The sequence below is a fragment of the Epinephelus lanceolatus genome, chromosome 4, assembly GCF_041903045.1.
Source record: "Epinephelus lanceolatus isolate andai-2023 chromosome 4, ASM4190304v1, whole genome shotgun sequence".
Taxonomy (NCBI): Eukaryota; Metazoa; Chordata; class Actinopteri; order Perciformes; family Serranidae; genus Epinephelus; species Epinephelus lanceolatus.
In genome coordinates, this window is record NC_135737.1 from 29436031 (window position 1) to 29457932 (window position 21902).

A 21902-nucleotide genomic window follows, 5' to 3' on the forward strand; every position below is an offset into this window, starting at 1 on the left:
TGTTGTTAATCCTGTCTGACATGGCATAAAATTGAACTTGAAGCATCTTCTAGCGTATGAGGTGAACTTCAAAAAACCAAACTTGTGGTTATCTTTGCTTTGGATCTCCATGTGTCGACATCCCCAGCTGAATAAAAACTGATGCACTGGATCATTAAAATCAGATGGCTCTTAAAGTAGGAATGCCGTGCATGTTTTTCATCACGTTTGAAGGAATAGACACACTTTAATAATTTGCCTTGATTTCCACTCACTTTAAGAAGATATTCTTTCCTCCTTCTTTTAACAAAAGCAGCTGTCATCAGTTAAGTTAAACCTGATTTCTGTGTAGAGAGACAGTTTTGTATTTTATTTTTCCTTTCTTATACCGTGTCTGTGAATGTGTGAGTATGAATTCTGAGAGGTGAGCGTGTGTCAGGGTCACGCAGTGTTGGTGTGAAGATTTTATATGAAATAGAATCGGCTGTAAATAATGTTTGCCAATTGTGAATGGGAAAATAAATGCAATATGTGTTAACCATTAATCTACACACGAAACGTTTAATAAAAGCCTCTGTGTGATCATGACATGCTAACATGCACAAAATCTCATGAGACACAATGAAATAAAACCTCTCACAGCGTCTCTCCTGCGTCTGTGTTGCATTGTGCTGTTTGTAATAACTGGGGGGTTTGGGTGACGCTGTGGTACAGAGGGTCAAACAGGTTGTCATTTAATTGTTCGATCCCGGCTCCTCCTTTCTACATGTCAAAGTGTACTTGAACAACTGAACCTCAAATTGCAGTTGATGGCCAATATAGGAGGATGTACACATGGGTAAAAGAGAGGCATTGCAAAGTATTTTGTCCTACGAAGTGCCATGAAGGTGTAGCTCATTTACCAATATAGTGTGACCTCAGTCGGTGATACAATGAGAGGCCACATTGGGAATTTGTGATGCCAAAAATGCACGAGTAAAATAAAAGCGAAACTCTTTAACCATGGTTATATCATCTTGAAACATTTGATCATCCTTTTATTTTTTCAGTATTCATGAATAAAATGTGGATGCTCGTTATTGGACCAAATGGGCAACAGTGTGTGTGCTACCCTACCATACTATTAGTATTGAAACAATATGAAAGAATGATCAGTTCAGTTACAGTCTTTTGACAAACTGCACAGTTATATTCACTGCTCATTATACATGATGCAATATTAACATTGTCAACCTGGGTTTCTCCTTTAACATCTCTCTGAATGGTGTCAAACAGTGGTGCAGTGGTAGTTGATGAAGTGGGTGTACTGCCAGGTTAGCAAAAAGGGGTGGGTATTCTGTTCTATGTATTCCAATGGCTTTTTGGCTGATAGGTGGGTTTACTGTCATGGGCGGGTTATAAGAGAATGGGACCCAGTCCAGTAATAGCAACATGGAGGATTGCATTGGTTTCCGGCAAGCTTTTGTTCTGCTCTAAAAGATTTGTTTCTATCCAAAAAACAAACACTGACCAACTATGGTATTAATAACAAGAAGATGTAGACTGTTAGTGCAATACTCCATCCTCTCCTCCCAACCTGAAGAATCTGGCATGCCCACTGATGTTGTCACAGTTCACACTTAAGGTCAAGAAAAAAACACATTATTTTGGTTCCAGTTGAGAACCAACATTTTGGGTTCTGAAGTACTTAGTTTTTGTCGAAAATGCTTCAACAGTTCAAACTTAGTGAGGGAACCAGAATGGAACCAGCTCCATGTTGGTGGAAAGGGGTTACTGTGGTCATTTCAAGTCTCTTACTGCTGGTTACATTTTAATCTAAGTGACGTTTTAATTTAAGAAGTTGAGAGGGTTGCGAGCTTTAAGTCCCTGGGGGTGCACGTAGCTGAGGGTCTGACCTGGAGTCTGAACACATCCCACATCATCAAAAGAGCCCAGCAAAGGATGTTCTTTCTGAGGACCCTGAAATGTAACAAGCTTCCTCAGGAACTTCTGATCCACTTTTACCACTGCACAATTAAGAGCATAATAACATACTGCTGTTCTGAGTGATAAAAAAAAAAAAAAGACCTGGAGTGAGTTGTCAAGACGGCTGAGAGGATCATCGGCATCCCCCTACCAAACCTTTGTGACATCCACTCAGGCCGTCCTCTCACATGATAGAATTTCATTGTATTCATTCTATCATATATTTTATAAAGACAGATATGAATGTGTGTGTATGTGATTGTTAGAATGATGCAATGAGCGGATGTGTGCTGGTGAATATGTGAGGGTGTTGGTGCATGTGTAAACGTTTATATGCTGCTAACTGGATTGCTCCAACAAAGTATCGCTGTATAACATACAGTGAAACTGCAGCTGATGGCCAAGGGGCCCCCTGTCACTTTGGGCCACTGGGCCTGTGCCTGGTAGGGTAAAGTCAGGGTACAAAAAAACACAAAAGTAACATTCAAAATTTCATAATAAGACAATATACATATATAACACACTATGTATCTGCATGTTCAAGACTTCACAGTAAATTAAAAACATAACTGTAACCTAATACATGAAACTTGCTCTCTTGTGCTCTTTTTTGTTTACCTGATTGTTTGTCCTTTCAATTTTTGTTGCTTTTTTTGCTTATGTTTGTGCTGTAGCATCATTTCGACCATTGCTGCTAATTTCTTTCACCCTTTAACTTGTATTCTCCAACTTGTTCTGTACATTCTCCTTATGATAAATTACGGAAGTGTATTGCATTCACTTGACAAATAAAAAAAAAGCCCTGTTTTTCTGAGTATTTTTTTCTGTTTTTCGGAGTAATTTATTTATTTTTCTGTTTTTTTTGGTGTAATTTTTTTCTGTTTTTCTGAGTAATTCTTTCCCTGTTTTTCGTGGTATTTTTTTTGTTTTTCTGTTTTCCCACCTGGCACCTACAAGTGACCGGTGCCTGCGTAAAGTCCACAAACTAATGATAACACCATCTATATGACTTAAAGACAAGAGTATCTCCCAGTGTCTCAAACCCAAAACAAAGTAAAACTGGATTAAACTAAAGAAGCGGGTCATGTTTGCTTCCATTATATCGAGCTCTCAAGAAAGGAATGAAAGCATCTGTTGTTCTATTGCTCTCCTAACTCAGAAAAAAAATACTCAGAAAAACAGAAAAAAATACCCCTCAAAACAAAAAAAACACGAAAAAAAGAAACAAAATTACCACGAAAACCAGAAAAAAAAGTACCAAAAAAAACCCCAGAAACAAAATTACCACGAAAAGCAGAAAAAATTACACCGAAAAACAGAAAAATAAAAAAATTACTCCGAAAAACAGAAAAAATTACCCAATAAAACTGATTTTTTTAATTTGTCAAGTGAATGCAATACGCTTCCGTAATAATTAAAAGAAAATAAATAAAAACTTTTTAAAAACTACTTGAAAATTATTGTGAAGACCCAGATGACCTCTAGATGGCGCTGTTTCTCAGCTTGTGTCTAGCACGTGTGTGTTACCTGAGAGGCTCAGCTGAGGGCGATAAAAACCCGGCATTGTTTTTTAAGTGGAACGTCTTCTGCTGTCACGTGACGCAACCCGGAACTTGGTGATGTCGCAGGACAACAAAGATGGCAGGAATAGGAGGCAGCAACTACTGGGAAGGTAAGGGAGCCAAATTAGACTCGATTAAAGACAAGATAATGCAAAGCAACGTCTAGTACTCTACTTTAATATCACCTATTCACCTGCCAGTGTTACTGTCGGCGCGTGTCCGTGGCTCAAACATGTACGTGTCTCTACAACGACTAGCCAGCAACAAGCTAGCTAACACATCGTCATGTAAATTAGCGTTATTCCTTAAGCTGTTAAATCTGTGTCGCCACACTAAACGGTTTACCAACTGGACACAGGAGTCCGCTGTGCCAGCTGTTACACATATTACATTATAATTTAATTAGTAGAAACCATTTTCTTCCTTGTCCCCTCGGTCGAAGTGTTGATGTAAGTTAGCTCCTTCAGCTCACTCCAGTGGTACAAGTTAAAAGCCTTGGTGTTTGCCTTGGCAACAAGCTACAATGACACGTTGGTAAGTGGTAAAATATTCTTTGTGTGATCCCATGTTATAGATCTGCGAAAGCAGGCCAGACAGTTGGAGAATGAACTCGACCTGAAGTTGGTCTCCTTCAGTAAACTGTGCACCAGCTACAGCAGCTCCAGGGATGGACGTCGAGGAGGAGACACGTAAGATCAGTCACACCTGCACAGTGACAGCCGCCCACAGCAAATGTCTGTGTCTTATTCTCAGTCATACAGGTTATGGGAGAAGGGGTAGGCCTAAGGCAAAGTTATCAAGCTACTTGAAGTACACCTAGCAAGTCAAACTGCCTCTGAACACTACTACTTAATCAAGGCAAGAACTAATTTGAACTGTTTGGGATTGTTAGGTTGAGTTGGGTAAAATAGTAATGTCAGAGCTGAGACAAATAGTTGATTGAAAATTAATGTGCAACTATTTTAATACTCAATTTATTAGCTTCTAAAAATGTAATGCTTTTCTGCTTTTCTTTGTCACTTTAATATGACAATATACTATTAAACTTCCATTGAAAGCCTAGTCCTAATTAAACGCCCAGTCCCTTTCACTAGCCTGGTATAGCCACACATTTTGACAAATAAAGGCCTGTCTCAATCAGAAGCCTGGTCTGTTGCCAAGCAGTTCACTTTTATAGAAGTTCTTTGGATATATAAAACCGGCTTGTTGACTATCCACCTGAGCTAACGTTAGTGAGCTGTTTAGATCGCACATACAAATATAAATGTTTGTCATTGTGAAGATGCCACACATCATTAGCTCAGTTGATTTCATTTTACTGAAACCATAGGCACCAGAGAAAACCCGAAGTCACTCAGATTTACCAGCATGGTGACAAAACAAGTGGTCACTCCCTGTCCTAAAGTCAGACTATGTGTCTATTCCTCATAACTCAGTCTGTAAGGGTGCACTGATCAAAATAATCAAAGGTGTTTTCATAAAAATTAATCCAAGTTATGAATGTTGTTTTAACAGGATAAAGTGGTGTTATCCTCGGGGGCTGTGAAACAGGTGTCATAACATAACACATAACTGATATGTTATTTGAAGTCTAAGCTTTATACAAGTAATATTCATACTGGTTTAAATAAACAATTTGATCATATTTCCCATCTTTGCTGAGCAACAGTTTTGTTTAAAATATATTAAAGGCCTGTCCCATGTAGACGCCTGTCCCAGATATAGGCCTGTTGAGTTCAGTGATTTAAGCAAATAGTAGCCCGGCTACTAATTAAAGTTTTACGGTATAAAAGCAAACTACACATTATTAGATAGTATATCAGGGTTGGATAAAACAAGGAATGTTAAGATGTCACCTCAGGTTGTGGTATAAGTAATGGGCATTTTGCAATTTTTTGACCCTTTAAAGACTAAATCATTAATCAAAAAAATAATTGTGTGAGTAATTGATAACAAAAATAAGTGTTAGTTGGCATCTCTAAGTATTTTAAGTCATTTTAATTAAGCAATTAAGCATGTATAGGAGAACTATGGTGGCTGATGTGAAAACCCAGATGGCCCTGTCTACAGCCAGTGTTTGATTTGTCCATTCTGGCCATGTTGTTTCTACCGTAACCCATGTGTAGATATAAACTATATATATATATATATATATATATATATATATATATATATATATATATATATATATATATATAGTTATGAATGTTTTATACCATTTCTGCCAATAGGTGCCTCTTAATCTTACACATTGGACTTTAACCGATAAGAGGGCAATAACCTATGTGGCATGTCCTGGATTTAGTGAGAATCACTAACCCCCTGGCTAGAAACAGTCAAATGTAAAGATTCTGTGTTGCCAAGTGGTGCTGGTTTGATTCCCCATGCAACAATTAGTGTACACATATGCATCTTAAATAGGACATTTACTAAACTATCACTTGCTAAGAAACCCACAACTACCCATGTAATTTATCTAACAAAAATGGTGTATGGGGGGAATCAGTGTATTTTCCCCAGAGGAATGTTGTAGGTCATGCTTGCTTTGGTTGCCATGTGGGTCATGTTATTAAAACAGTTTACCTGAATAGTACTAATTAAAGTGCATGTGAATATTATCTAATTCAGCATTAGTTTCCTTTTGGATGCACATTCATTTCAAGCTGAAAATGTTCACACAGTTTATACACTTTGAACCTAAGTGCACAAGATTCAAGAGGCATTGTTCCTTTATTATAAAGTTTTGGTGCTAAGTGTAACGTTTAATACGTCAGTGTATCATGTAATCAATGAAACAGTTCAAATCAATATCAGTATATTTTTAGACATGAGAATTCTGTAAAAGATTTCCTTTTGCAACCTTTTAAAAACAAGCACGAACAACTTGTCCTCCACTCTTTGTTTTCCCCTCTCAAGGTCAGACACCACCCCGCTGCTAAACAACTCCACCCAAGACAGGATGTTTGACACCATGTCAGTGGAGATTGAACAGCTGCTGGCCAAGGTAAGTAAATTCTCATGGGCCAGTGGCCCGTGAAAGGCCAACAAAAAGACTGTAATAAGAACAGCACTGGATTTATGCCGTGGGTCTTGTCTTTCATCAAGGAAAGAGCCGACTGCAGACTTTAATTCTTCACATGGTTTGCACTGGACCCCAGGGTGCTTTAATGCATTTGACTTAGTTCAACTTAAAGATTTAAAGTTACAATCTCGAAGATCTTTGTTTTATTCTCTTTGGTGGCAGCTATGGTGATAAGCCTTAATTGCAGATGTATTTTTGGATCCCATTTTCCACAGATCCAAAGAGTGTCACATGTATGCTTTCTTTTGAATGTCAAATTTGTTTCTTTTTCTGTGGATTTGCACTTGTTTTTTAAGGTTTCATCGTCTAGTCATCTCCTTGCTGTTTTTTTGTTCGGCCAAAGTAATCGTTAACTCAAAACATTAGCAGAGCGCCGCTTCACACACAGGTGAATTGAAGAGCAAGTCTGTTGCTGTAGCTCCGCCTGCCCTCTCTGACAGACCGATCACTGCTGGGTGATGGAAAACGTGTCACTTACTGTATGCTGCTTGTGCATTTTCCCCGGGGATGTCATCCCAGACACCCACTTTGTAATACTGCAAATGCAAAGGCTTTCATCACTAGGCTTAATCACCACTGTGTTAATTCACTTGGTGACAGATAGTGACTTGCCAGACATGTATGTTGCATCATTTGGTTATATGAAAAACACCCCTTTGATATAAAGTGTTCATCCTCCAATTTACACATGTTCTATGTGTGTTACCATGTTTTGCATATGCCTCATGTCATATTGGGATGCTGTGTGGGTCCTAACCTTATCTGCTGATCTCCTGGTGTCACTGACGTCTTCCATCCATCTGTCAACCCATTCATTTTCCATCTCTTTCAGCTGACTGCAGTGAATGACAAGATGGCGGAATACACCAACGCCCCGAGTACCGCTTCTCTCAATGCTGCACTCATGCACACGCTCCAGAGACACAGAGATATCCTACAGGTTTGCTTCTCATTTTCCATATTAGTTTTCCTTTCTTCTTCTTGGTTATGTTTTCTATACTTTTTATGTATTCCACTCTACAAACTATTTTATGGAGCACACATGCCTCACCGTTTCCATTTTTTCCTTCTCTGTGTTCACCGTTCGTTCTGCCTCCACGCCTTCTTCATTCTCACTTTGATTTGTTTTCCACGCAGGATTACACACATGAATTCCACAAGACCAAAGGCAACTTCTTGGCCATCCGAGAAAGGGAAGACCTGCTGGGGTCCGTCAGGAAAGACATTGAGTGAGTACCCTGTCACACCACCTTTTAATTCATTTGACCGTACAGCTAATACACCAGCATGTGTCCACAGTTATGGGAATGTGGGCTCTGTAGTTTATTGCTCACACTCTAAATGCAATTTCATCGCACAGCACTATTGATAACTCATTAAATGTATTGACTGGTGAAGGTGTTCAAAGTCAACACACATACTGTCTCGCTCACATAAAACTGGTGCTGGCCTTGCATACAAAACAAATAATATTGTCATGTGATGCATCGCTTGTGTTTGGTCTTAGCGGCTGTGCAGGAATAAAAACTGCCAAGCATTATTCACAGTGCCTCTAAGTTGTAGACCTTATATTCCTTAGAGGGATAGTTGAACCTTGACTTCCACTTGGCACGCTCTTGAAAAATGTTGGCCATTAAAACCTAAGAAGATTTATGGTCTCTTTGGCCTTGTATTGAGAAAGTGTGTCCTCTGCTCAGATTGGCTCAGTCGTGAGTGAGTGTATTGAAATGAGATGGAGGCTCCCCCAGACCATGACTCTTTTGGTTTTCTTTTTTTTTTTTTTTTTTGGTAATGGCTTATTGATGTGTAAGACACAGTAGTGAGCATACGGTGAGCACTGCAGGATTCCTATTGATCCCTTTCCATCTATCTTGTATGCGGATCATCTGCAGATGCCTCATACAGTCATACCTGTTCCAAAGGCTTCACAGTCACTTTATATCATAACTCTTTCTCATTAAGCTCTCACACATTAACCCATTTAAAAGCATGGGTGTCAGTCCTCATATTACTAAATAATTAGATTTCCTTAACTCTTGGTTTTTACCAGAAAAATGTTGTATCAGTGTAATCACAGACTTTTATTGGATGTGGGGGATGTACACTGTAGGTGATTCATTGATTTTTAAACAGGTGGGATTGACTCAGTTCCTTTTATATTCTTCCTGAAGTTATGAATTAAAGTCTTAACATTATCGTAACAAGGCAGGATCCATTACATGACTGTAAAAATGATGGACGTAGCTACTGTGACGTCACCCATTGGTTCGTGGATTCCTGTTTTTAAGCCTCGAGTATGGCAATTCAGCTGTTGCCATCTTGATTTTTTTGGAGCCAGGAGTGACCATATTTGGGCAACAGGTTGGAGCTGTAGATGAGTGGGTCTGACTGAGACCGAGGACTAGGGCTGACCTTCGACTTCATTTTGGAAAGTTGAAGCTTCGGAGCTCAGAACGATTTTAAATCGAAGCCTTCAATGACCGGGGTGGGTGAGTGAAAAATAAGTCCAAAAAAGTTAATAACTTAAAAATTATGGTGAAAAGGTAGTTTCTTGCAACCCTAGAATAAAGATAAAAATATTCACAGACGAAAAAACAATTGTGGTTACTGATAAGTAGTGTTTAACTTTTGATTTAACACTAAAAATTAAAACCCTTGGCGCGCACTGCAGCGCAAGCAGACAGGTGCGCGACTGAGAGTAGCATGTGTCACTGACACCAGACTCGGAGCACAGCGGACAGGTGGAAAATGTCACCATCAGCATCAATAAAATCTATTTTATCATTATTTTGAGTCACATTGTTGAAAGAATTTAGTCGTCTGTGTTCAAGCAGGATAATAGGTCTCCATTCATTGCATGTCGGGTTTTCTATTTCTTTTCTTTTTTAATTACATGATAGCTATTCTCCCTTAACTCACAAGTAAAGAATACCTTTGTCCACTTCAAATAACCCGTGGCAATGATAATATCCCTGTTCTCTGATTTACTGTGAAACTTTTTTAGGCAATTCATGCAACAATCAGACCAGATGACTTCTTTACTCAGCCTAATGGGGTTAATGTTGCGTTCAAGGTCCCCCAAAAAAACGGAAGGGAAAAAAAGGCAGAATATTCCTTTTTTTTTTTTGAATCCAGTGCCATCCAACGAAGGTTTGAAGCTTCGAATTTTTTTTTTTTTTTGTTAAAGATATTTTTTGGGCGTTTTAGCCTTTAATTGATAGGACAACTGAAGCGTGAAGGGGGGAGAGAGAGGGAAGGGCATGCAGCAAAGGGCCACAGGCTGGAGCCGAACCCGGGCCACTGCGGCAACAGCCCTGCACATGGGGCGCCCACTCCACCACCAAGCCACCGACGCCCTGAAGCTTCCAATTTTTGGGTCAGCCCTACCGAGGACACTGTCATTAGACAGCTGGTCACTCTAAGCGGCCCACCCTTGCATATGTGTAACCTTATGCCTTAATAAAATGTGGATGAGTGAGTTATAAAAAAGAATTCACCCCTGTATATGTCATGAATGTTAAAACTAGCAATAGCAACCAAAACTGTTCTTTGTACCAGGCTGTATTTATTTCTGCTGTAAGGTTGGGCATTTTAACATGGGGGTCTATGGGTATTTACTGGCTTCTGGAGCCAGCTTCAAGTGAATGTTCACAGAACTGCATTTTTTGTGCACTTGCATTTTTGCTTAAGTATGAGAGTGTGAAAAGACCAGTCAAGTCTTTTCACACACTGAGGAAGACACTTGTCGAAACCGGTCTGTGTGTTTAACCGTCTGTACCAGTGAGGTATTAAAACTTGCCAACGAAGGACACCGAGTGTTGCTGGCTTTTTCTTGTTTATACTGTTGTTCTGTTGCCGAGCACCTCCAGACTTTTTTCTTCTTTTTTGAGAGTGCATGTTGTCTTTCTTCATTGCTTAAGTATTCAGCCCTGGAGGTTGCTGCTTGGTCTGGGACAGTGGGTTTTCACCTGATTTCAAATAAACACAGTCTTGACTTTCAGAATATTAAAACCTTTAAAAACCCACTGGTTAGCCGCTGAGCTAGTTCTACGTGGCTTAGCATCACGTCAAAATATAACTTTGAATATTTAAACTTCTGTCAATATGGACTTGCTATACATCATTAGCTTGGTTGAATTCTTCAAAAGTCAGTTGTTAAGTTCAAGTTATGGAAACCATGAGCACTAAAGTATAAATCATTCAGATTTACAGGCATGGTGGACAAGAGAGAAATAAAAAAAAGTGCTGACTCCCTGACTGGTCCTAAAGTCCAAATATTTGTCCAGTCATAAATTATTCATATTCATTTAGTCCTTAAGGGTGTAGCAATCAAAATAATCAAAAGGGCCTTTCACAAAAAATGAATCTAAATTTACATATTTTCTTTTCTTCCTTTACTGTGTTGTAATTGGGTATGCTTGCTTTTGTTACCTTGTTTGCTACAAAATAAAAGTGTCCCTGAGCCTCTCTGTATTTTTCACTCCCAGACAGCCCCTAGAATACAGCATGCGCTCCCAGTTTAGAAGACCACTGGGCTCTGTCATGTATCTTTGCAGCCACATTAAAGTACTTTTTCTCAACACCATGGCTCCGTGACAGTCATTATGTTATGTGACGTGTTTTGGTATAATCACAAATCTAAGAATCTCCTCTTTCCAACACTGTTTGGGTCTGGATGTGGATGGAGAGGAATAGCGGGCTAACAAAGGGGATACTTTTTGGTCATTTTGCTAACCAGGGAGATGGCGTCGCCTTCCCCCGGTCAACTAATTTTATTCTTTTAGTTAACTTTTTTCAGACTACTTTGATCAATGCACCACCCAGCCATTATTGTTTATTGATAATTTGAAGTCACAATGTACCTGAGCAATCACATTTTAACTGTGTATCTGCTCAGTCAGTACCACCCCACAGGGTCAGCACTACATGCAACAGTTCTCTCAATCTTCTCATTAAAGCACGTTACTTAAGGAGTGCCACTGACCCTGCTAATGGGCTCAGTGCTGATGAATCTAATGCATAGAAATGAGCCAGTCTCGTTGACCCATTGCTCAGCCTAACGATGACTAATGTGCCCAGGGGCTGCTAATGAGGGAACCGTCTGATCTCACAGGTAGGGGAATTACAACCGTGGCTGCTGCGGCGCATTGCAATGAGATGTCGAGTCATGTGTTACATGAGACAGTCTCTTTCAAAGAGCTGTTTTCCCCTAACCTCCCTATCATTGACCTTTGCTGGTGGGACATGGGAAAGTGATTAAGTAGGACCGGAGAATATACGAGAGCAGTCAATCCTCGACAGCTGGGAAGCTAGCTTATTATTTTTCAAGTCTTGATCCGTTGAACTGCCTCGACTGTTATGCAGCTTGTGAGGAATAATAAAATGGTGAGCTTCACTAACACACTTTTCCTCTAATCTTATCAGAGGTGTGCACAGAGAAAATCAATGATCACAGTTTTATCCAAGTTTACTCAGTATTGCTGTCTGCAACAGTAAAGAATTGCAGTGAGAAAAGTAAAAACTACAATACCATTTCTTCCTCATCACAGAGGCGCACAACATTTTCTGATTTTATCAAACCAAATCTTGTTTTCTTCTTGGCTACAGCAGCCTAGTTCAGAAGTTGCATCACAACAAGAACCTAATGTTGTCTGTGTGAGTTTTAATAGTTACAGTTTTAAAGCTTTTTAATGTAATATAGCAGATTTAGTTGTGTCAGGAAAGCAAAACATTAAGGTCAATTCATCCTGAAACGTGTGGGCATTCGTGTCCTAGATAAAGCGATGGCTGTCTCTGCTGCAGCTGAGCCTTTTGTCCCTTTTGTCAGGTAGAGGGCAGTAGAGATCTTGGCCACAGAGTAAACCTGGCCAGGACGCTGTTAACTGTAGATTCCTATGTGTATTCGAGTTGTTTGCAGTATACACACACACACACACACACAAAAAAGAACCACACTGATTAAAAGAAATAGTGCACACTGACTCATTTAAGCAACCACATGAACAATATGACATTTTGTCGAAAATGTGTCAATATCTCTGAGTGTGCTTGCAGGCTTTGTCAGCAAAACATTCTCATGCGCGCACACACACAAAGCTGCACCATTCATAACTGTAGAATGGAGCATAGCTGAGCTCAGACCTAATGCTTCCTCGTCTCCTGCCTCGATTCTAAATGTCAGCAACAACAATGACAGCTCGCTTGTGATTTACACCCGTGCCCTTTTAAAAAGCCGTGCTGGAGTGATGAAGCTGGCCGTCAGCACAGGCAATTCTAGCCCCACAAAGGCATCAGCTCTGCCGGTGGGCTGGCCAGATCGGGCTCAGCCACTGTGGAGCGTGCTGTGTGTGCACTGAATATAGTACTTCCATTCAGCGGCATTGGATGGCGCACTGGGGATGAAGTAGGCACATTTGTTCTCGGGCTGCTCGCAGCGGGCTGGGTGGGGTAGGATGTTTATGGTATATGTATGTGTGTGCGTACTCTTCTGTTTCACAGTTCCCCCTCCTCCCCTGCTCTTTATCTTGTTGTCGCCCAATGGGAGGGTGGGGCTGGGTGTCAGTTGCTCAGGGATGCTGATAGCTGGAGTTGCATCAGGCAAAGGAAAATGGATGTGATGTGTTTGCTTTGTGATTAGTTACAACAACCCATCCATTAACTTTGACTGCTTTGCTACCAGATAGCCTAGTAATGGAGCATACCACTTCATTTCTGCTCCTTTATTAACCTGAGGTTGCCTGGTGCTATCAGCATGTGCATGGAATCAGTGGAGTCTTACATAGATAATAATAAGAATTGTACACAGTTCTAGACTTCCACCAACGCCGACCCATTGTCGAGGAGGAGGTCAGGCCAAGCAGCTCCTCTGGCCCTCTCCCTCTGCCGAGTATAGTGTTCTAAGCTGTGTTATGGCATGCAGAGCTGTCGCATTTTCATTGCTGCTATAGCAGTGGAGAACCAGGATGGCTCACTATATATGGCCCAGCTTTGTAACAGGATGACCATCTCTGCCCCTCCAACCTTTAGTTTGGTAGGAGCTCCTGTGTAATGTAAGGTTTTGGTTCCACTCCTACTGTGCCACCCCGTCCCTGCATTCAGCCAACCATCTCTGATCAGCTTTACTGGTGCTGTATATGTTGTGTTAAGTCACTGCTAATGCTAACCGAATATTTCCTGCTGCTGCTGCTTGCTTCACATTAAAAGCTTTCCATTGGTGAACCACAAGACGGCTTTTACTATAAAGCCGTAAATGCAGTGGTATTGGCGCCAACTGCTACACAGCTGTCCTGCTCGTGTTATTTGTCAGTGGATCAGATTAAATATTGCAATGGATTGTGATAGAATAGGTAGCCCCTGTGAGCTAGTTAGATAAAGAGCTGTAGGTCACGTGTGTTTGGTGTTTGTGCAAACCAGTAAAGCTCCGCCACACCATTGAGGTGAGCAACGTCTTGTACCGTGCTGATAGGTCCCCAATGTTGAGTGGAATGAGTGACTTCAAAGAGCTTGTGCAGACAGAGACTAATCTCATTTTGCAACTAGCAGACTCTTTTCACACTGCGGTGTTTTGGCTGTGGATGAAGAAAAGAAAAAGTGGTGGTGGTGGTGATGAAAAACTAAATGGGTTGCCATTCAGATAGCACTTTCTCTGAGTGACTGATTCCTACAGCCGCTGATATGAACAGACGAGAATCATTAGTGCCAGACAAACTGCAAAAGCTACAGCCGATGGTCGGGCTCAAGGCTGTCGACTAGTTAACTGTCACCTCGGTCTGTCAGGATCCAAGCCAAAGATAGCGAGATCTGGATCTTTTTGAGGTTGTGAAAAATGCCATTCTCTCACTGTTTTCATGTGTTGTGTCGCATTACACAAATAGATTTGTGACTAGTCAAAGTGACTGTTGTTTTAACCAGTGTATCTGCATGCTCTTCTCAGGACATACAAGAGTGGTTCTGGGGTCAACAACAGAAGAACAGAGCTGTTTCTAAAGGAGCACGAGCATCTGAGAAAGTAAGTTCCCATCACCTCTCTTTGCCATACATGTGAGGTAATCGAGAATCCAACTTTTCAGTTACATTTAGAGCAAAGGTTTTTCAGGGTATTTATCAGTTAGTTTTTGGCATATCAGTCCCAGCAGTTGGAAGAGGGACATAGCTTCCACTCTCCAGAGCTGTACAGCCTTTCCTGGTGAGGCAATTGCCTCAACTTCCCAGAAATCAAGATGAGATAACTCATCTTGATGGTGCAGCCCAGTCATTTGAAATAACACCGGAAATCACTGCTGTAGCCGATGCCTGCTTTGTTAAGCTCTGGCACCCCTTGGCACTTTATCTCTTTATGCTTTTACCCTCTCGCCAATGTAGAGCCACTTTTTCATGATGTTGCATTCATTAATCTAAAGTTTGGTGTATAATTCAGGGCGTGGATTGGATGTGAGTGCTTTCCTGGCCAGTGGAGATTAAAAAAATACTTTGTGCGTTACTTAATGTTCTGTTGAAGAAAATATAGTCAGGGGCAGGGTTGGGTTTACACGTCTCCTACTCTATAACTTAACTAAGCATCTCAAAGCTGTAAAAAGTTCGGCATACCTTTCATACTGACACAGTAGGTCAAACCATGATCTGCCAGCAACCTCATTAGTGTCCTACTATCATTTGGCTGACTCTCCAGCACAGCAGAACTGCATGAGGTAGCAAAGTTTGTGAAATCTGTATGTGTGTACTTCTGTGAGAGGCACCCTGTGTGGAAGATAAAATTGGATGTCAGCAGAGCACACACACACACACACACACACACACACACACACACACACTCAACCAAAGTACGAGTAAAACACAGAAGAGCTTTTTACATTGCCCCGGCTTGAGAATCCCATCAGATAATTTGTAGATAGCAAATTTGAAGTAGTCTGATTGATTTTCTCTGCGGCTAAATGTTTGTTTCCTCTTTCAACCTCTCAAAGGAATAATGCCTCAATTACTCTTCATCAGAGACCTCTTAATTCATTTCAGAACAGACTGCACCTACTCTGACATGACAAGGCTAATGTTTATTTCTCAATTTATGAAATGAAAAAAGGTTTATAGAGTGACACATACACAGGGGCTAAACTTAACAACAATAACACCTTAGAAATGTAATGCGTTAATAAGATAACCCTGCAATGACGTGGCAGTGTTTGAACATTTAAAGATTTTTCATGAACACTAATGTGATTTTTTATTGCTCTATGTGTGCTCTATGTGTGCAAGGAAGTCGTTTACACTTTGGATGAAATGCACCCAATTAAATTTGGCCCAAAAAAAAGTAGCATAACAAGGGGTGACTCATCCACAGTAATGCCTTCTACACATATGGTGTGTGTGTGTGGATGTGTGGGTATACACACACATTTGTGTATACTTGTATGGCAGAGTGTTTTGTGTTTTTTGTCAGGTCTGTGAAACACTAGTAATTGTGTTCAGGCCCTTGTAAGATGTTTTTAATTTTATGGCTGGACATTGCATCAGTGTTTTCAGGTGACTCAAACGTGGCTTAGAAAATCCCTCTTAAGTACCACTTTCGTTCCTTTTATCCCTGTGGCTGTAACAGCTGCCATGCTATGTGGCAGTAACATAAGGGATCTGTAGCATATGGTGATAAAGTTGTGCAGCAAAAACTGTGACTGTGCAGCAATTGATGCTTCATGTTGTCCGTTGCTGATGGGTGGATACAACTTGTTCTAGAGTTTGTCAGAAGGGTTTTACATGGGACTCATTTTGGGGGATTTGGTCGCCATATAATTTAGACTTAGTGTTACTCCTGGTCGGTTATTGCCCGACAAATCTTGTCATGACATCAATCAATCAATCAATTTTATTTATAAAGCCCAATATTACAAATCACAATTTGCCTCACAGCTACACCTCCAACACAGCGAGTCTATCACTGCTTTGGTGCAGTTGTTACTGGGTTTCATCAGTTCAACATTTTTCTTGTCATCAGCAGTTCAGTTTACAAGTTTACAGTCAATTCGGGAGTAAGAGAACACTGGTCACATCTGTACTTTGTATTTACAGACACCCTGAGTTGAGGTTCAGGACTCAGAGGAAAGAGGTTGACCAAGGGAGTGACTTAGCTGCAGAATGCTACTTGCCTGGGTCCAGACCTTTGAATCGGCCCGCTCCAGAGTTTGAGTTGACTGTTTCTGAACAAAGTGAAACAAATTGACAGTTCTGTCTGATATCAGACAAGAATGCTACCACTTCTAGACCCCTTAAGTGAGTTTATTAATGAAGGTTAATTGCAGTAGCATTCTGTTAGTGAAGCTCAACAGAGGTTTTCTAGAGTCACATAAGCCCTTTTTAAATAGGAATTGTGCAAATTTGCAGGAAAGCCCAATCGGTCTTCGTTCAGCATTAGCAGTATAAAAACAAAACCGCCTGCCTACTTTTGTTCATACAGAATGTGCCTTTTTCGGGGCAATGGGGAGCGTGAGCAAGTAACAAAACGTGTAGCTCAACGTGTGACGTAAACAGTGACATACTCAGAGGGAAGCCGTGGCTGGTCAGTCCTTCGGCGATTCTCTCATAAGTTGGCCCAACCTTCACCGTTGCCGTCATTTGACGGTTAATGGCTTCTTCGTTTGCGAGGGCAAGGAGGGCGCGCAATTCCTTGTCTCCCCAGTTGCTCATCTTTACTGTGTCTTTCAGGTTTGCATTCCCTTCTTGCTACTAGGTGCACATTCCTGCTATCAGCTGTTTCCTGTTAGTCCACTCCAGTGGGTTGCACGTGCGGCGTCATCAACAGCTCCTCCCACAAGTCATCAATAGCCTTTCTGTGGCGGAAGTGCGCCTCGTTCTTTTTAAACCAAAAAGTTTCCGCCAATATGTTTACCCCTAGGCAGCGGGAAAATTGGGCACCTCGGATCAACTCGCCAATCCGGCTCTGTGTGTCTAAACGCTCGCAGCTTGCCTGCAAAGCGGTCCAACATTCGCCGAAAATCTGGCAGTGTAAAAGGGGCTAATGAGAGTCATTCTTACACTTGGTCATTTTCACACATGTTGTCCCCTGAAATGTTCAGGAACATTTCCTGCATGGGGTCATGTGTGAACGGGAGCAGGGATTGATATTCAAGGAAATCTGTACTGCCAGTTTTGAAACATTTCAGGTAAAGTGCCGGTACAGCTGTGTCTTGAATTAAGGCAGTAACATTTCAGGGACAAGCATGAAAAGGGTTACATCCATCTGATGAAAGACAGAGCGAGCAAACCAATCACAAGACTCTGCTGCTGAGTGGAGTGTTTGTGTGTGTGCGTAGGGAGTGTGTGGTGGAGCGAAAGAGACAGTGATGCGGTGAAAGCAGACAAGTGAGTGAGTGGAGCAGGGAAGAACGTTTTAGTGGTAAATTATCAAGCAGCAGTGAATGTACAGTAGAGTTTGCAGCTTGTGCACAAATAAATGCTGCAGGTCCTCAGGACCCAGAAGTTCCCCACGTCTTGTTATTATTATTAACACTTTTATGACTACTTTGATCTCAATATGATATTATAATATATGTTATATATAATATATATAATATAATGTTATAATGTGATTTTAATTTGATATCAATTCAGGGGTCTGTGATCGATAAGAAACGATACACTGTGCTCATTCAACACAGTTGTTCATTTTTGCTTTTGGCCATAAAATAAAACAGCACATGGGAGTTTTCTGCCATAAAGCCCTTTCTGGAACGAATCTTTTCATTTTAACCCCAAACTTTTACCTGAAATGTCAGGGCTATCTGGCTTAAAGCTCTGAAGACAAACTTCTCCCAACAGCCATAAAACACAGATTAACAACAAGATCATTTAACAAAAGTATAAAATTCAGCTCCATCATAACTGTCAAGGTTCATAGACAAAACAATTGTTTTTTTGCATGGCGTACATTATTAGTTTAAGGTCTTTTACACTGCATAACTTCGCATAGTGGCTAGCAGAATTTTTGCCCTACTCATAGTTTAGCAGATTACATGTATAATTTAACGTTTACTTTTTTTACTCACCACAGATTACAGTCACTGCATCTCCAGACAGAACAGCATAGTTGAATTTCAGCCTGCGTGCACGTTTTTTCAGCCTAACATTTTTGAAACAGAGCAGCTAATGTTGCCATAGTGAGAAGTTGAAGAAGTGACACAAGGAAGTGCTCTCATTCTGCGCAGAGGGTGAAATTCACAGTCAGCTGTCTGGAACAGTTGACGATGCTGTAGTAATTCTACATGATTCTTTGTCATTTACACATACATCCAGCTTTGCCCTATCTTCTTTTTTTGAGTTTTATAGCAGTTGGCGTCTACTGTATAAGTGTTGCATTACAACCATCTGCTGGACCGTCCTACGCCCTGTTTATTCTTGCATTGCCATGTCATGTGGGAAAAGGCGGAAGACGAAAATGCTCGTGAATGTAGTGCATGTGTGAATAGTAAAAGTCACAAGCAGTGCCTGAAACGTTGGCCAAGTAATTTACTGTTAATGCTCCAAAGGGAGTTTAAGGGAGTGGCCCTGAAAAATCAGTCATCACGTTACATGTATCTGCTGTAAACTTTGTATTCTGACTTGAGAGAGGAAAGGAAGATAAGACCCTATTTTCCTGTCTTTATTCAGACTGCACTCCAAATAGCCAAAGTGAATACTGATTATGAAATAATCTTAGCAACATGAAATGAGAACATGATTGGCTGGGGACAATTGTGTTGAAGCTCCTCCAGCTTCCTGCAGCCACTTGCAATTTCCATCCTTGTGCCAATCCAGCCGAAATTGATCGGGATACTGATAATGAAATTATCTTATTAAACCACAGCCCATATTATAGGGCTTCCCCAGACCATTGACAAAGAAGGGAGGGGAAGGACGAGATTGGAGATGAGGATTGAGTTACACTTGATTGATCCTATTAGGGCCATAAAACAGGAAAGAGGGCCTTAAGAGAAAAGGACTAAAATGTGTTAGTGGCCAGAGATATGGTCTGAAGTCTCACTGACGGCAGAGCGTGGATATTCAGTAAAGATGAAAGATTTGAGTTAAAATGCTCTTTATCTTCGTCATGCTTCCTGACACAGTCTGTGATGCTCTCTTTTTATAAAAGACAGATTTATCAATAGTGAGGTGTGAACTTAAGTGATCTGTTTGCATCAAGAAAGACTTTCTTTTGGATGTTTTTGAGTTTAATATTCACACTGAAGTGTCTGTACAGTCACTTTGCAGCTCAGCTTGTAACAAAACCCTGTTTGTCCCTTGGCTTTTTCCCTACGGCAAGTGAGCCAGCATAAGGATGCAAGTTCTCTGTCTCTACAGTGCTTTTAAAGTAGGTGATGTAATATATGATCAATATAAATTTGCACAAGTGGTGTAGGAGGCGTTGTATAGTGACTGCATGCGTGCCTGTGTGTGCTTGAGTCTACAATATATTGGCAAGTGATGGTATCTGCAATGCCAAACTGATCAGCTAAGACTAATCACTTCCCCAAGAATAAAGGAAACAAGTCCCTTCCAGTTAATCTACAAATTACTGCGGTGGGAGGAATGCCTGCCAACCTGCATTCATTCTCAACAGAACCTAATAAGAGAGACATGCTCAGATTAATTTTTAAGATAACCGCCTCTTTAGTTTTCGCTGGTAGTCATGACCCTTGTGTAGGTCCTCATCCGTCAGACTTGCCCATACGTTATGCTTGAAAAGCTGTCGTTGCAGGAGACGTCTGTAAATAAGAGCGATACTTTAGGTGCTTTCAGATGGCGAGCGTGCCAAGGTTGGCAGTGGCAGCAAGGACAGGGAGGGCGGCCGCTGCTCTCGTGAATGCAAACAGCTACTTGCCGCTGCATTCAGAGTTTATGATGGTTTAATTTTTTCAACTTGGTGCAGCTTGCTGTGTGACCATGGCAACCACAGAAACTACAGGTGGATAGCAGGACAGCAGCCTGTTGAATACGGGCTGGTAGGATCTGAGGTGTGACCTGCTGCTGACCATTCAGAAGACAGGACATTGATTTTGCCAGAAAGCATCTTTAAAGCTGTCGTTAGGAACCTTTTGTTTTTTTGTTTTTTTTTGTTTTTTTGCACTGTTCAGCTGCAAATTTAGAAAGTTTGTTAGAAAGTTTTACATCTAAACAGTACACTAAAATGTTTTGAAAACATTTGAGGTGAGAAATAAGCAATACACGAACAGATTCTTGATTCATATTACCTAGTTTGACAGTTTCACTGTAGTTCATGAACAGTGATTGACATGATTGACAGCTTTGTTAGTGACTCCTCAGCTCTGATTGGTCGTTTTTGATGTGCCACAGTAGATTCTAGCAAATGCCATTAGAAGCACTATGAGTCGGAAGAGGAACTGTCTCGTGCTTCTGTGTGGTGAATGTACTGATAGCCTCAGCAAGTAAGACACAAGTTATTTTTCTACAAGTTAGCAATTGTAGCTTAAATACTCCAGCACGTGTTCACTTAAACTTGATGCTATTTAGTTATTAGAACTAGTAGCTACTATTTCTGTCGTCTGTGAGTTCGCCTCGTCTCTGTCTTGTTCTCCATCCTTGTATATCTGTGTTTCCATCTCTCTGTGCAATAAAGGTCAGTGTTCATGAATAAACTAGAAGGAGGGAGGGGCAGGTCCATTAAAAGTTCATGTTTGAACAGCTCTAATGGTAGTGGTCCCTCTGATAAGGACTTCCTGTCGAACAGAGGATTTTTTTTGACACGGCAATGGTGTCGCTCACACTGACACGCATTTGTTTGAATTTAATGGAGTGTGTGTGCGGTCTGCGCTCATTTGCCACAACAGCAAATGCCTTGTTCAATAGTTCTCAGGCGTCTTTGTTGACCTATCTTCTAAAGTTCATATGTATAGGCCTGTTATGATAATTATTGACTTACTGATGTCAGCAAAAATGATCATGGTTGTGTCCACACATGGTAAGATACTTTTCAACATGATGCCAGAATAAACAGAGTTTTTCTGATCATTATTAGACTTACAAGTGTTTTCTATGCAGATCGCTCAAGCTGAATGAACAGAAGAAAAATTTTTTGCTGTCATTTCTGGTCACACCTCTTCTGTCCTCTCATCTGCTCTCTGTGTCACACACTTTGGCAAGACCTTTTAACATTTAAATATTAAAAGGTGCTGCCACACACGAGTGTACTTGCATTATTTCATTATTGTCATATCAGGTGCATAAAATCGCCGTAAAATAACCATAATATTGTTTATTGCAGTTATTTTTGGGACAATATATCATCCACCAAAAGAAGTCATCATGACAGCCCTAGTTATGTATTCAGTCTTGCA

The 21902-nt window shown here is 40.8% G+C and overlaps 1 protein-coding gene across 1 annotated transcript in view; it reads left to right on the forward strand.

Moving 5' to 3' along the window:
- The first annotated feature begins 3521 nt into the window (after positions 1-3521).
- gosr1 (golgi SNAP receptor complex member 1) overlaps positions 3522-21902 on the forward strand; it is a 33367-nt gene continuing 14986 nt past the window's right edge. Inside the window, exons 1-6 of the mRNA XM_033632335.2 lie at positions 3522-3616; positions 4081-4195; positions 6423-6510; positions 7421-7528; positions 7726-7817; positions 14522-14596. Coding sequence (XP_033488226.1) covers positions 3583-3616; positions 4081-4195; positions 6423-6510; positions 7421-7528; positions 7726-7817; positions 14522-14596 — 512 coding nt within the window. The 5' untranslated portion in view covers positions 3522-3582. The remainder of the gene's footprint in view (positions 3617-4080; positions 4196-6422; positions 6511-7420; positions 7529-7725; positions 7818-14521; positions 14597-21902) is intronic.